At 35.7% G+C, this 17,799-nt stretch overlaps 1 protein-coding gene across 5 annotated transcripts in view; it reads right to left on the bottom strand.

Annotated features, from left to right (window-relative positions):
- LOC110462313 (synaptic vesicular amine transporter-like) overlaps positions 1-17,799 on the bottom strand; it is a 121,804-nt gene that overhangs the window by 21,016 nt on the left and 82,989 nt on the right. For all 5 annotated transcript variants that reach the window (XM_021516239.1, XM_021516236.1, XM_021516240.1 and 2 more), the window contains exon 3: positions 15,319-15,703. In XM_021516239.1, the coding sequence (XP_021371914.1) occupies positions 15,319-15,703 (385 nt within the window). The remainder of the gene's footprint in view (positions 1-15,318; positions 15,704-17,799) is intronic.

Raw genomic sequence — 17,799 nt, 5'->3', positions numbered from 1 at the left:
AAATTGTATATACATGTCGTGTCCTTCACTCCGATATTTGATCATGTTATGTTTAATGCTTTAACATTCACGTGTAGACAACATCAATCGATCACTGCTACAAAATACGGTGACTGTATATATAGGGGGTATAGCTTTGCTGGTTACGTTCTGCTTTTCAATGTCAGCGTTCTGATGCGCTAGAACATAATGCAAATTCTTCATGCGATTAAAGATGGGGAAATGAAAACGTATGTAATAATCACCGATGATACATGTAGCATACTTTGCCTAATAACCAGTTTCATAAGCACCGTCACATATTTTGTTTTTGCTCAAAAAAGTGATTACACGTTGAGGTGAAATATATAACAAAATTTAAAAATAGGGGATATTAGACATCCTGACAAGTAACGAAAATGAAATACCTTCTTAACATTTGTATTTAATAGATTTATACATAAACTAAAACCAATGACCTTCGTACAACAATCATATACTGTGAAATACGATGTTTTTGTGAGGCCGAAATTTTGTGGTTTCTCGACAAGACACCATTTCGTGGGTATATGGAATTCGTGAATTACGAACACCCACTCAAACGGAGAATTGCTTTATGTCAAAAATACTTCGTGGACCTATGAAGTTGTGGATAAAGATAACCCACTGTCTTAACGGAATTCCAAACACCACGAAAATGAGTAATTTCACAGTAATTCTTTTTGTGTATCATTATACCTCAGGATCAGCTAAGTGTGTAGAATGCAGAGATTCAGTCCCAAAACTTCGAATAAAAGACAGTTTGATGCTCATATTAATGCATATTATATCATCTTTTAAAAATCTAATTATTTTGTATTGCAATATCATATTTGTTATTCAAACTTGCAGTATTTGAAATGCAAAGCAAATGTAAACATTACTTATTGTGTCTTCACAAAAAATCAATACAGACCTCGAGGCCAGTTTTCTCGGTTGAATATCTGGTTGACATCCTATTTAAAAATCAGTACTATATTGTCAGTTGCAGAACCTTATTTGCCAGGACGCGATAGACCAGATCACGTTTAAAATTATCATTTGAGTTCTACGGGTGAAAACAGGAGTAGGTGCCATAATAATAAGTTATGACAAAACTGACCCGCAGGTTTTCAACAGACTGGAAATATCCGATCGAGGTGATTTGTTGTTCCATTACTAATAAAAGATTATGTTATCTTTTGTTTTTCTTTTTTTTCCTTATTGCGTTGTTGATTCAAAACACATTTTCAATTATGACATGTATGTAAACATTCCCTGTAACTCGGACTGTATCGTGACAAGGCACGACGAGGGGAAACCGGTACAATTAGTTCTTGAAAACAGCTGTATATTCATATACACATTGACACAGTATATGTACTTGATACAGTCCTAGATACATAACTCATTTGTATACTAGAGGAAAAAGTCAACACTGGTGTAACTGTCAGTTCAACACATAGCTAGGTTTGAAACAAAGGTCGTTTACTGATAGGAATCTACCATAGTATTGTGTGTGTTAAATTCCCAGCCCCTGTACCTCACATAATATGGTGTTGTGTAGTCATTTGAGTGACTGCATCCATCTCCGTAACAGACTTTGGTGCAAGTGTTGAATTTCATTCATTAAACGTTAAGTACATGTATTTGTACACTGTACTAGTTTGCTGATATTTGACAGGGGTGTTCCCTAGGGACCTCCTAACATGAGGAAGGGGTGGACGGGTTGGAGAGGGATTGATGATAGTGGTGGTGTTGCCCCAACATTGATACACTGCAGTCATACCATGACTATGTGTTTAATCTGATTGTACTTTTCAGGTTAAAGCATTTGCGTATTCACGAATATTTTGAAATTCACGAATATAATCATTATTGTACTAGTACAGGGTTTCGCAGGAATCAGTCATTGATACAGGCTAGTTGAATGAGAAAAAACAAACCAAAGTTTAAATTATAACTCTTTTACACTTCAATGGTTATGCAAAACTCTCAAGATAAAAAAATCACAATTAGTACAACAGTATATAATCATACAGGAATGATGAACAGGCCTAATTAAATTTTGGCTTGCTACATCAATTAACAATTTCTTACGTCCATCTTAGCATTGAAGTTCCTGAAAAGTCAAAATTGTTTCACGAAATTAGGACGGATTTCCTCTGTATTTTCACCTCGTTTGGACTATAAAAAAAATCAAATAGTTAAATATGCTTGCTATAATATATCGTTTTTGTCTCTGCTAGTACAAAATAAGTAAGGCAATTTTAAAAGAACTATATTTATGCGAAGGTGCAAATCAAAGGGGTGATATGGTTTGAAATGACGTCATTGACATATTGCAGTCTGTAGAAATGTCGTTGGATATATAATATACAAATACACGCTTTAGGAGAGTTTCTCTCAAAATGTTGATGAAAATTGAACGAGTAGTGTGACTAGAGATTACGAAGATTTCTGATCTTTACAAATCAAAGATTTATCGATGCAAACAACATAATTATTTTGTATGTGGTAACAATTTTATATGAGAACAAGCGTGTTTCGGAGTGATTGAGACATTAGATATATTTGGTACTTTTGTTTTGTTTTCTGAACGAATATTTTAAAGGCACGTGAGGTCAAAATGAATGACAGAACAATCAGCCTTTTGTTATTTTGATACACATGATGTAGATGATATAAAGGTCAAAGTGATGTACACGATAGGATATTATAGATATAATCATCATGTGAGCGTCTTACGACAGCAGGTGGTATATTGTTCCGGTGGATGTTATAGTCCCCCAGGTTTGCCATGGCCTTGAACTTTATAAGCTGCCCGTTATGAAGTAGGGGGTTTAACGTTGTCAGTGTGTAAAGTAAAAGTTTTGACGTATGCCAGCATTAACATATTAAGTTGGCGTTAAGCGGGGTTACGATGACTGTTACATCCTTTGTTGGAATGTCAAACGAGGATGAGGTTTATCCTTTTAATTAGATGATATTATAGTGATATTTTATTCATGTTTCATTCAATTCAAATGATCCATTTTGATGGTTTACCAATACGCATGCGCGTGACGGCGTGCTCTATGTATTTGTAAGTTTATCATTAACGGAATCAAGATGAGATATGGAAAGAAATAGTTGTTTTGATTTTTAAATGTTCTCGATGTTTAAAGTACAACGTACAAGCAAACATTGAAACTCTTAGTGACAAACACAACAATAAAGTCCTATTTTGAGACAAGTCAATTCAACGGTTAAAGTACAATACTTCCTTAATACTCATTTCATATTCGAGTATTCGATATAAAAGATTAGAAAGGTCCTGTCTATAGGTACATGTACTAAGGTTCTAACTATATAATATCAAACCAGCAATACCTTGAACATTTTCTGGAAAGGTCGAACCTGGCCACAGAAACTGTTGGCTACATAAATCACATCTGTGGAATTGTTGCTTTGACATGGAACATTGTAATACATGCCGTATCCATGACACTACAGTGGGTTAAACCATATATAAGTGACATCACCCGTCTAAAGCAATCAACTTTGTTGATTAATAGACAGAAACCTTGGTAACATTTCCTGAAGTTAATTGTCATACTAGCCTGATTATGTAAGCTCGCTTGTATGCTTTACACAAGTAACAAATCAAAGTCTGCTCTTTCATGACTTGTTCAGATACGTTACATTGTTGACAATTGTTCACCAATTATCGACCTCGTTAACAAAACACATGGGCGTCAGAACAATTTGTAAAGCCGTTATTGATTGGTCGGTGGTGTGACGCAGTCGAACAAAGATCACAGCGTTTCTGTATTGACTTAGTGAAGTTCGCGTGTTACGAGTAATAGGGATCTAATACCCCGTTATCCGATTTATTCTCAAATGTTTATTTAAATGATTGGAGGAGACTTCTGTTCTCGCATTGATTTAGTCGACAGAGGTCTACAGGATGAGTTGTAGAATAATTGCTACGGGACATGGACGTACATTGTAACGCAACTCTGTCAACAATTTATACCATCATGATAATTCTTTCTATTTATTTTACTCGACATCTTCATAACTATAGCCCTCTTCCATCTAGTACGTATATATATCTCCTCTCTCCTCACAACTATCCAATTTCATTGCGTTGCCTTACTTTTCTAAATAAATTGAACACATACCTTATTATGAAAAGATTCTTGTAGCAAAACCAATAAGTGCTTCTATGTGATGTTTCGATGACTAGTACGGTATGTACACTGTCACCTTCATCATGGTTTGTCTGATGAAGGTGACAGAGTACATACTGTACTAGTCACATATACACACTTATTGGTTGTGTTACACGGATCTTTTCATAGTCCATACTTACCAACTAGTAGAAAATGTTTAGAAATATCTGAACGCATACCTTTATTTTGGAAAAGGTATTAATCTAATAAAATCTATTATTTGTAACTGAGCAAGGTCAGGTTATCTCAGTCGAGGGTTAAGATTTTGTAACAAAATCCCAACCGAGCTGTAAGCCGGGGTTGAGATGTTACAGAATCTTAGACTGAGATACCAGATCTCGCTCAGTTACAGGTAATTGATTTTTTTTCGAGCACCTTTTAGTTCGAAAATCTATTCAGTTTTGCTAAAAACTACAAGTATCCCACCTTTGGCCTCAAATGATAATGACCTCTTCACTACTTAAGCTACATTTGAATGCTTCCGCGTAAAAACGTAGTCCATTCTTACACAGATTACAACGTAATTAACAGTGTAGATGATATTTTATCTAAAACATCAAATATCTAACAACATCAAAACTATACAATAACGACAAAACAGAATATTTATGATACAAGCAGTTAACGCGCGGATGAATACATCGCAGTGTAAACATTCCGCGAAATGTCACGTAAAGTTACAAGACATATCGGACGAGATAGAAAAGTCTAGCATGGTGCGTGACGTGGGATTTCTCTGTCAGAGGTGCGATAATTCTGTTTTCTAATCAATATTCATTGCAACTTCACCTTTTACATTACCATGATTTATTTTCCTATTCCACTTTCTATAATGTCCATATCTTTCCTACTTGAAGCTGCACCTTAATTTATAATTTTCACTTGTATTGATGAGCATTTCAAAATATATCCATTCAAGCACTCCAATGGTTTTTCTTTTATCTATTCCATTCAGCCCTCAGACGATCATGCTTGAGGTCCTGACTGAAAAATCTAAACAAAACCTAAGAAAAAAAGACAATATTTTTATATAGTGATATTGAAAGATTTGTCAATATATACAGAAAAATTGGGTAGTGACAACAAAACCACAAGACACTCCAACGAGCATAATGAAAACTATCGAACTTCATATCACATAAAGAAATAGCATATTTGTCTGTAAGATCCTGAAGGCGACCATAAAACTTGCCATAGTCTTTAACAAGCAGCATCTTTGGAAATCCTGTGTTTTAAATTTGTCCGTCAGCAGTCGACATCTACAAAGGAAGTAGTGATATTCGGAGCAAGCTCTTGAGTACCGAATCAACATTAAGTGACAATGCAACATTAATATGAGTAACAAAATGCGCCCTCGAAAAGATAATGCTGATGAATTCCGCATGGTTCCTTAAAAGCATTTCGACATTTTTGATTTTCCTGAAGGTCAATGGAAACTATTTGAACAAAAGATGAAATTGCGTAAACGACATCATGCATAGCCACTCTCCTGTCAACCACGAACTTGAACTATCTCGTTTATTCTGATACTTTAAAGATCTGATGATTTGCTACAGTATATTTCATCCTAGAACAGTCATCTGTGTTCTATTAATATACAACAGGACTTGTCATCATAAATGACAATTATTGTGTAGCCAAGGACGATCATGATAATTAAAATCCAGTTGCTGATGGGCTAAACACATTTCATAATGAAACTTACCTCGATTGCACAAAACATTTCACACATTAATCACATTAATTGAGTAATACGTTTTCATAGTGTTGTAATATTAAACGTTGAAACTGTGTCTTAGTACTTATTATCGATTGAAAGAATTATGAAAGAATACCCCCCCCCCCTCCCCAACGCGCTTCCATACGGGCCAACAAGAGGAATTGATTTAAGCTGATTGAAATTGTTTCATAGTTACTGTAAAATAAAAGAAGTGTAATTTTTAATGAATTTTGTTTTTCGTAAATGTCATGTTTTCAACTCCTTCCACCTTAATGTTTTTGCAATCCGGCCTCTCAAACACATTTGCCATGTGCTCAACTTTTTCACTATTCCTACCGTCACCAACTATAAATATGTAACATAATATTACCCCATTATTTTGAATTCATTTTTTAGAACGAGTAGGGTGAAAAGTGCACAATGGCGAAAAATTAATGAACGGTACATTATGAATAAATTGACCAAAATTATAATAACGCATACAATACAGTGTGTCGTTAGGACAAACAAAATAATTGCAGAACGACAGATTGGGATTCGGAACAAGTTCCTTCCTCAATTTGATTGTAAACATTGTCCTATCCATAGAGATACCAGACTGGGACTTGTACAGTTCGATGTTAAACATTGCTGGGATTTGGCGATGTAAAGCATGGAGACAGGAGTCATGAATATATGCATACTAATAAGGGTTACCCTCGCCTTTTACCAGACGGAATTTGCCTAACCTGTTGCTCTCCATCTGACTATCAATCAGAGAAGTTCCGAATGTATGTGAGTAGTTCCAGGGTCGATGATTTTTCCATCGATGGCAAGCAAATGAAACACTGGTTGAGAAAGTGTACATTGGGTTTTAGCTGCACGGGAATATATTTTAGAGTAAAGTCTCGAACCTTTATTTCAGTTAGCTTTCTTACAGCATAGGACGATAGAGAAATTTATGTGTTGAGTCTATAAATATCCGCATTTGATTTACCGTACAGTAGTACGCTTCAAGGTGGTATTTAGAAGCACTGGAAGTTAGAACTAATCAAGACATATATCTATAAATAATTCACAAAATATGAACTTTGGTAATACATTCAGTATGGTAAAAATGAATTATACTGCAGAACAAAACAACAACATTCAGATATGTTTTTTAGAAATACAATAAATGAAATACAGTGTACATTAAAACTTGAACGTAAATTATATTTGAATAAGTAAATTCAGGATCCCTTTTATCTCCCCTTTCCACGTTTCAGACCGCATGTGATACATTAATTTTTTGAAGTATCTTAAATTGAGGATAGTTCGTACTTCGAAGAACTCATGAATGTTCCAAACGAATAAATATCTAACAAGTATTATCTTATTGCAAATACAAAGAATGAACAAAATTGCTTGTGATAATAACATTTGTGATTGTACAAAACATCTTATAGTTGCTCGTTGATCTTAAATCTCATAGGTAATTATGGTTTGCAAATGAAGCCCTTCCTTTGCTATCAGGTCATGCGAGACATAGCAGGCTCAGTGCGTCGCTTTCGTCACTGATTAGTCAATATATCTAACAATTGTAGCCTATTTTAGTTTCGCTTCCTGATTCACGTCGAATATGAACGTTATCAATGAAATCCCCAATGTTGTCAGAGAATTTCAGACACAAAAGCACGCAATTAGTTGAAATGATAATTTAATGAATTAATTTATTATATTAACTTTATTTAATCGCTCCTAAATTTACCAAGTAGAACGCCCAGATCGCTTGTAAAATAACATGAAACATGTCTGAGGAGAAGGTCACTTTATAAAATACAATAGAAATACGGTGATTCATGACTTAAGAACCACGTGCCTATAATTACAATCTCAAAGATAGCACAGTTGACGTATTCATATAATTTGTCAGTTCCGTTGGCTGATGCATATGGTGCTTGAATTTGTACAAGAATAATGACCTTCTGAAAAATGAGTTAGAGCAAGAGTTATGAAGTAAGTGCCTGGAGTATGATTTGAAAATCTATTACTGTTAATACTCACTTTGGCACACTTTTATTATGTTGATTTTGGAGAATTCATATATCTACTAAGTTTGTTTTGTTTGTTTGATTTTTACGTCCTATTAACCAGCTCTGGTCAATTAAGGACGTGCCAGGATTTGGTGGTGGAGGAAAGCCGAAGTTCCCGGAGAAAAACTACCGACCTACGTCAAGTTCCTGGCTACCGCCCCAAGTAGGCCTCAAACCCACGACCTAGTGGAGGAGTAGTGGTACAAAATGACAGACGCCTTAACCACTTAAGAACCGCGGACCCTACTAAGAAGAAATATATCAAACATATAGATATTGAGAAAATTATTTTATCTTGGAGATGGAGTGGAATTAAACATTCAGATCTGTTTGGTTATAGCAATGCTTACTCTTGGCTCTTCGTATTTACAAAGTCCGACCGTAAAACCTGTTCTTTGTATGGCACTGCAAATCAAAGCTGTCAAATAACAACTTGATATTTTTTGTTTTTATGTTGTTGCAAGCGATATACTATTCATATTAGTAAACATTCAGCAATAATTAGGGAGTTATTTCAAATGCATTCCGTATTAAACACAGTGTGATTACAGTACCAAGATTGTATTTGCCTTTAATGGGAATGTTAAAAATGGTATACCGGGAGGAGTTTTATATCTTATTGAAAACATATTAAAATATTTTATATTATAAGGCATGCACTATTCCTGGTTTCTATTGTAACAGGCATATATATCACACATATTTTGAATCTCAGATACTTACTTAAGTCGTTTCATTCATAATACGAGGGTGATCGCAAATGCATGTCGTAATTGCATTGAACTGCAACATGAACAATATATTTCTTTGTTTATCTGATAATCTTTTGTATTTATAAAGATAATGCTTTGACTTCAAATTTTCCAGGATTAGAGGAAATTGTTACAATGAGCGTGGATATAGGCATTGCTTACAAATAATCAGCTCAAAGTAAGTTACGTTTGTATAGATAATTCGGTAAATTACTTGCAGGCGATCGTTTTACATCGGAATGCAATTCGTTTTGTTGTCATAATAATAATTTTAGAAATACAATTGTTCAGTTTTTGTGATATAAAAGTGCCCAGGGCTAGTGACCTAAACACATTTGTTTTAACATCAGATAGCAGGTGATCTATCCAATAACCCAACAAAACTCAGCAGAACAACCGAGTTTGAAATAGACTCCGTTCGGGAAATTGTAGACTGGTCACCGTCTCTTAAATATTGAATAATTTAGAAAAAAATAACTCTAATAATTTTGATTAATTGGATGTCTGATTCTAAGTTTTAAACTATTGGGAGATAAGCTAGTAGTAAAATGCAGTTGAGAAACTCTTCATAAAAACGTAAGGGATGCTAGCCAGTCTAGAAAAATGATTGAACACCCTAAAATTTCAAGCAAACAGACATAATGATAGAACAAATACTCAAGTGATCAGTGCCAAAACTCGCAAACATAGTTATACGTAACAGTTACACAGGTCAATGTTTGCGGTTGCGATACAGCTCTGTAGGAAAGCTGTAGTACTACTACAAAGAGCATAGATTTAGAACAGAATGTTTTATGTGGAAAAATGCTGGGAGGATGAGCGGATAGGAGTGGCGTGTTAGATTGGAATCGAAGACAAATATTTATTCGTTTGTATAAGCAGTTGAGTTTGTTGAATAATCAGAAACAGAATTAATGGGACATCCGTATTCTTCTTAGTATACATTTGTATAATAGCTTATTGATCAGGGCATTCTTCCTGAAAGGGGATTTATCTATGATTGCTATCCAATCATGAATACAGAATGAATAGAGGACTGTGTGGGATCTATACCGGCAAATAACGGTCATGAGATATTTGACGTATTCTTAATGGCTTAAACACATAATGTATCCGTGTAAATGTCAAGCGACAGATAGAGGTTATGTTACCAGTGGGTGGGAGGGGTGGGTGGGGTTGCCGACGCCACTGATAAGAGTGTAAATGAAGAACAAATAATTGGAAGTTTAACGATACGAAACAAATGTAATTTCATAACATGATCCTTGTGTTTTGTCTACTGCTCTGATCAAAATTATTAAAGGAATGATCAGGGTGATTTCCTGAAGATTGAATGTCGTATATCCTAAACACTGCGAAGACCTACACAAAGATTCTAAATGTTTTTACAAGCCTAATTTGAAAGAGAAACAAACTTTTTTTTCTATATTCATAGCTAATATTTATTCATGTTTGGCAAATAGTGATAATGATCTATAGATCGCCATCACACAACCTATCATATGGGCATGTTATAAAAATAAACAAGGGTTTTCATAGGTAAAAATAATTCATAAATACTGAAGTCCAAAGCTTTTCGCGCCCGATAACATTACCGACTAAAACATCTCTATATCTAGTCTAAGACATAAACTGCCCCCAGTATCGTAGTTAAAGGAAGCGATATCATACTGTAATCGCTTTGTCGGGGAATTCACTTTTGATATTTCATGAATGACGTATGCGGATTGTAAGGTAGGAATTTGAGGGGAAACCCTCTATGTATATCATGATAATTTTAAACAGTTGATTTCATGAGCACTCAATCCGTAAATATAGTCACGGATTAACTCTTCTTATTACACACGCCACTTCATACCCTTGGTTTAAAAAAAATCAGGTGCATAGTATGAAATGGATTGCGGTATATTCCTCCAATAACATAATAAGCGCCTACGCTATGCATGGTCTCAGTGGAATCGGATATTTTATTCAGTATTTCCTGGTTGGGAGACATTTAAACAACCAAGCGTGTCATGTAACGCCTATTGCTATACGCTGAACGCGTACCTTTGGAGTTCAGGCTTTACCCAGATTGCAATTATCTATGTCAATTTGATCTTTGTAATCAGTATTGTTTAAACAAGTTTTTGGATTATGTATAATATTGTATAGAGAAGTCTTACTTGCGATTTTGTTATCAACGTCAACGAATTCATTGGCGGGCTACCTGCTCACATTGATCTGACTGCTTGCGTTGACACAGGCTGACCTAGACAAGATGTTATCGTACGCGTGTTGCATGTGATACGGCCGGGTGCCAAGGGCCATTAGTCTAATGAAACGACCTAAAATTCACATCTACGTGTTCTTTAATACTGCGACTTGATTTAACATTTTAACGGTTCGATATGGACATCACTTACGTGTAGGCCACATTTGGCTTCAATTTTAAGTCAAATGATATTTTCAAGCTTGCTGACATCATAGTTTGGAGAGTTTCGGCCTATACACCTTTATTAACAAAGTCGATAGGAATATTTCTACGTTAGCAAGTGTGTTTTTTGGTGGCAGATTGTTCGTTTTAGTTCAAAACACCAAACCAAATAATGCTATGTAAGCTATTTTCCAATTTCCCCTTTGTTGACCATTTTCCGTTCAAATTCAACATGATGACAAAGAGCTTTACGAATCACCTTATATCAACGTTACAAGAAACGGAAAACGAAATGGAAATCATTTCAATATTGACTGCTGTTGTAAAGTGCTGTTGCGTATTCGTGAACAATTCGTAAACAGGTTCAATAAAGACCCTTTAGAAGTTAACATTTTCTTCACGTCCAGACTTTTCTACAAACGACAGAATACAGTAATTCGATTTTTTGATTTGTACAAAAAAGTTCACTTGGTTTCATATGGGTCAGGGACCCTACATCCAATTGACCTGTATTAGTACCAGTTTGTGGATAACTTCAGTCATTTGTGGTTATATTATTTCCTTCATTTTTTACCTTTAAAACTTATTTTGCCCTCATCTTGTATTCCCATTTGGAGGAAATTGAATATGATATCAAAGATAAACGTACATGTAACACACACGCACACAGGTGATTGCACCTGTCTACAAACGATAGGGGGAAATATCTTGCATTGATACTCTCAAGATTTCAATTTTCACCTTTTCATCCCTCATTATGCTCTTGTATACCTTAAGCAGACCAATTGAACAGCGCTCTTGTATACCTTAAGCAGACCAATTGAACAGCGTTCGACCCACTAACACCGTTGATTATGCCTGCTAAGTTTGTTCAGCTTTGTTCTGAACTTTTTAAGGGAGAAGTTAAAACTGTTTACGCGCTATACTCGACGCCGTTCATGTTAGGTCCTATGCACCAATATTTCAGACGAGCTTAAATCTACTCGGCGTACCTGACAAACCAACTGAACTCGAGGTTAGCTGTCTTTGTTCAGTATACCAAATGCTTCTTTCAGCTGGTATTGTTTATTGAATTAATCGATTGTCCTTTTAAGCTAAAAGCACAAGTCAATTAAAACATGTTCGACTCTTGTTGGATTTCGTTTGTCTAACAATTTTCTGTTTCAGACAAAACAAATAAGCCGAAGTTTCTGTGAATAAACTTATTGTCGCCTGAGCTATAAATCAATTGGGACATAGGAGTAGATCACCGATTGCGGGACAGTTGACAAATAGCCTTAGCACCAAAAAAGCCAGAACATTTCGAATTCTCTTCAATCGACACTTTAACCCGACGCAACTAATCCGGGGATCTCTAAGCTTGAAGGACCTATCTGTTGACAAATTATACCCGGTCACCAAAATGAGCAGAGTTATATATTGCTTCAGACAATAGTTAGGCTGGACTTCGATCCACTGCTTTCAATTTCTAAAGACAAATTCTGCTGTTGTGTTGATCAATTTTTCCGAAGCTACTCCGTGGAGTATGGGTTTAACATGTACGTAGATTTTACAAGAAATTGAGATTGATCATTATGTCTTTAGATTGGAGTTTAACATTAATGTTGCTCAATTTCATTACGGGTTAGTACAGACGTTTTCGTGCGAGATTTTGAGCGATGTAAAAAGACGGAATCAAAGGTGACAACGGGCCCCGGGGCCAATATTCACGAAACCATTCTCGGGCTAAAAATGAAGTTCTTTTATTAAACCATCTTTTTTTAATTTTTGTTTTCGATTTCTTGCGACGGAACTATAAAACAAACTTAACTTATAGAGTCCCACTACTTTTCCATTATACACAGGCATTGACAAATAATTTTCCATTTTCAGGATCTCTGTCAAACTACAGGAAAAATTACTGAAGAATTCCACTGTGGTGTTTTGTACATACAGTATCCTTCCCGTTCATATTTGCTATAACGGAAGCGCTACAGGTCCAGTGCAGTACTTCTACTTCTAAATGGTACTGACCAACTTCAACAATTTAAAGATAAAATGTCAGACGAGGAGTGGAACATGGAAAGAGATTGTTTGTAAAAGATACGAGATGGTCTAATTTGCGTTTGAAAGGTGACGGTAGAGGGCTGATTTGAATAATTCCGTTGTGGGGCTCGAAATAATGTCAGGTGGGAGTTTATTCGACTCGGGTATAGTTCGAGGGAAGAATGATGCCTTTCTGGTCTGGGTTTTTGAGTGGGGAATTTGATACGAAAACTGGTGGTTTGTTCGGGATTTTCTAACTGTAGGGATTAATCTGTCTGATTTTACGATAGCGACTTTCTGGTTTACAATGTTATGAAGCATGGTCAGACGAGCATCTCTACGTCTATCTGCTAGAGGGCGCAGCTTTAGTTGGTCCAACATTTCTGACACACTGGAGGTACGATGGTTGTACCTGTGCGTATTGAGCACGTAGCGCGCTACCCTTCGCTGGACCATTTCCAACTTGTCAATATTTGTTTGGGTGTGAGGGTCACATCCTGTACAGGCATACTCAAGTGATGGTCGAACTAATGATTTGTATGCCTGTACTTTGGCTGATGTTGGGCCAATTTTAAGATTTCGTCTTAAAAAGTCTAGCGTAGAATTTGCTTTTGGGCAGATAGTATTTATATGTGAATCCCATTTAAGGTCAGATGATAGTGTTACACCCAGTACTTGGCCTGACTAAGATGTTCCAGTATGTGTCCATGTAAAGTATAATTATGGACTATTGGAGTTTTGTTTTTAGTCACCGACAACACATTGCATTTGTCTGGGTGGAAGATCATTTTCCATGTATTTTCACAGAGCGCTAGTTTGTCAAGATCTTTTTGAAGTGTTTCAGCATCACTGTTTGACTTGATAACTAGATATGCAATAGTGTCGTCTGCAAATAAACGGATTGTAGCATTTAGACCCACAGGGATATCGTTTATAAAGTAAAGAAATAAACTGGGTACAGTTGAACAGGAAGCTCATTTGATAAGATACAGTATAAAGATTGGAGGGTTTGGATCTTGCATTTGTTTCAAACGAGTTCCGAAAGGTATGACTTTCTTTTCAGGGCTATAGAGCATAACTACGTTTTCACAGTGGTATAAGGATACTTAAATGTATGTTAATTCAAAGGTAGTCACAGATTGTGGAATTTTCTACTCTTTGTCGCTGCACAGTGTCAACGGAACAAATATCATAACCGGTAGCTAGGCGGGAAAACCCCTTTAATCAAGAGGCCCGGGGTTCGACTCTCCGTAGTGGAAATGGTTTTGTAGCAAAATAGATATCATTCAAAAGTACGGTTATAACCCAAACCACTTGATATAAGAAAACTAAAACAAACAAAAAGATATCAAACAGATAGTAAAACGGACGGGTGCCATATTCGGCATTTTTACGATAAGTATATTGTATTTTTATTTTTGCATGAAGATGTCTTGAGATCAGGACTATATAAATGCTATATTTATATAAAATCCGTTGGATCCCTTGCAACCTATTGGGAGTCAAAGGAGTCAGTGACATGACATTTCGTTTCCAGTAAATTCAAAATCCACTCAAAACATTATTTTAGTCAAAAACAATTATTCAGATATGTTAACACAATATAACATCAATAAAATGTAATCAAAACAAGTATAAGTTGTGAAATTCCATTAATATTAAAACCCCATTTTGAACATAAACCTTTGTTAAAATGTCATTGAATAGAGAAAAGTAAGTGCACCTTGTGCTTCAACTATAAACACCCCAAAAAGATATATATGCAATATGCATACTTACACACTTACCCCCCCCCCCCCCCCTCCCACCACCCACCCCCGAATATCTATCTCAAACGGGTCAAACGGATTTTTTTCTTCAAATAGCAATCTAAGTTTGTCTGATCCAAAGGTAACATCATGTAAAAATTGAGGATTCGTAAAACGTCAAAATACACCACCAATCCCCTACTGTACGGACATACTTGTGGCGAGTGGTACAGTACTTATCCTATGGATCCTTCGTTTTATCGCGCAGCTTGTCAAACATTATCAACATTGGTTTCCGGCTGTACAACCCCGATCAAAAATAACATTAGCAATGCACGTTATGCACGAAGGAGTCATCTGATGGAGTTTAGTAAACAGGTAATACCTACCTGTTAGTTAGGGTTCCAACAAAGGGGTTAAACAATAGTTGTACCAAAGCCTTTGACGCAAACAATAATCCGACTTTGACATTTTCATTGGCTAACTCGGCATGACGCACTACTTCCTCCTCAACCACAACAATATCTGAAGAATTATTTTTCGTTGTACGATTTTCACAGTATATCCACGGTCCTGGTGTTGTCTGGGCATAAAACGAGGAGATGGTTGTAAAGCTGGTCCATCCGGGACCTCCCGGTTCAATGGCGGGGCTTGATGACAGAGTGAAGTTCGTACTGTTGGAACAAACCACTTCGGTTTTACCTGGTGAAACTGAAACGTTCGTCCTGTGAAACGGAGCTTCCATTTTTCGTATGAAATTTGGAATGATTGGCACTGAAAATTCAAAATTTAGATACATGTTTTACTATCATAGGTGTATATTAATAGAATCTTTCACCCCCTTGGGGGTGAGATAGGAGAATCTCAACCCGAGGGGGAGGATTCTTAAGTTTGCGAACACGAGGCTTTGCCGAGTGTTTGGCAACTAAAGAATCTTTCCCCGAGGGTTGAGATTCCACTATCTCACCCACAAGGGGGTCAATGATTCTTTTTCTCTTACCCTGTTCTTTCATTGTGTATCATATGCACAATGTAATGATAACGTTACATGCTAAATTCAGGGTTGACGTGACGTTGATGGATTGTTGACGTGACGTCATTGTATTGTTAAAGTGACGTCATGCCATTGTTAGGAATAGGGGAATCCCCCCGTCTCAACCCTTGGGTGAGACAAGGAAATCTCACACCGGTAAAAATGCGGATACACCTCTCCAGGGTAAGAGAAACATATATACATGTACGTTAAAATAAATTCTCTCATTTTTTTCAGTTTTGCTGAGATAACTCCTCGCAGAGAAAAATAAATAATACACAAGAAACAGATATGGAAGGAACGTATGATGCCAAAGTACAAATCTAATGGACTTTAATTTAATAAGAATTAGTTAAGTACAAGTAATCTTTATGTTTTTATAATATCCAATATTCTTTAGTTTGTGCACTTGCTTATCTCCCCTTAAGCCAGTGTTCGTGTATTCTTACTCAATTTGTTTTAATATTTTATCTCCATGTTTCCATGCGGGATAGTTCAGTTGTTTTGGTTGGATATTGTGTATTGACTTTATATTTATAAGACATGAAAATATGCATACAAAAAAGTGAATAGTCGTAATTTATTTTTCAAAAGTCGGAAAACTAGCCAGGGATTTATTTCAAAAAAGAACTTATACTTGAATGTCTCGGGATTAAGTATTGGAAACAAAGAAGATGTAAACTGTTACTTAATTATAATGAATGAAGATAATGACACGTTAGTGATGATTTAAGTAGCTGTTACGTTACTTGTAAACAATAATAATCAGGTGTTTTAATGACCATTTTTAAGTGTGTTTTCATTAAATGAGAATATCTTCTTTACACAGTAACATATATATTAATGATGTAGTTATCGCAGTTGACTTTTCGGTGCATGAGTTACTAAAACACAGAAAAAAACATGACTGAAAATTGAATAAGGTTTGAAATCTAAAGTGTTAGCTATGTGAAAAAATGAGTAATTTGTCTCTATAATATCGATAGTGTGAGATTCAACCGAAGGTTATAATATACAAGAAAATTGCAATACTGTAATTTATATTATACCTAGACTTGTACCAATAGCTTATACCATGAGAGTGTTTCATTGGTACATAATCTGTAGGGGAGGCAGTCTCTACATAAGTGATTGTCATTTTTATACATCGAGACTTGTTTAACGTGCCCTCTGCTGTGTGGACACCATGCAATCCAGAAATAGATAATATCCTCCTATTGTGATAATTCGGGTCCATCCTTATGCTCTTATCTACGCTATCGCTATCTTTCCCATGAAATCAGTCACTTCAGTTTTGGGTGAAGTTGTTCAAGAGGTAATTGGCATAATCAGTGATAAGCCCAGATTTTTTTTTGTGTATCCTTAAATCAAAACCATTAACCAAGCTAAAACTTTACAGAGGGCAAATATTTAGAAGAGTAAAATTACTTACACAATTTCGACTTTTTCTCTTGTTTATTAACCAAATTATTACAGGTTAAAACATGTCGTCAAACAGTGATTAAGCTAATCACCTTTTGAACAACAGTGCCCTGAAGCTTATGGCATGGTGACTGATGCTACATTTTCTACAATCTCAATTTACAATATAAAAAAACATTTGTACAAAACGTATTGCTGATCTAATGATTTGTCCTTCATTATTTTGCTGTTTATAGGTATGTCACAAATAGGTTAACATTCTTACCTCCCATGGTTGACCTCGACATTGTAGTTGCAAATAGACACAAGTTTTGGACCCGTTAAATCCAGATGTATGTACAAGACTCAGACATTAGGGGAAAGGTTTATTTCATAAAACGAGATCAGCTAATTACGGTAGTAAAAAAAATGGTTG

The sequence above is a fragment of the Mizuhopecten yessoensis genome, unplaced genomic scaffold (assembly GCF_002113885.1).
Source record: "Mizuhopecten yessoensis strain PY_sf001 unplaced genomic scaffold, ASM211388v2 scaffold10771, whole genome shotgun sequence".
NCBI lineage: Eukaryota > Metazoa > Mollusca > Bivalvia > Pectinida > Pectinidae > Mizuhopecten > Mizuhopecten yessoensis.
Note: the sequence above shows the minus strand (reverse complement) of the source record. Positions and strands in the feature narration are given on the sequence as shown.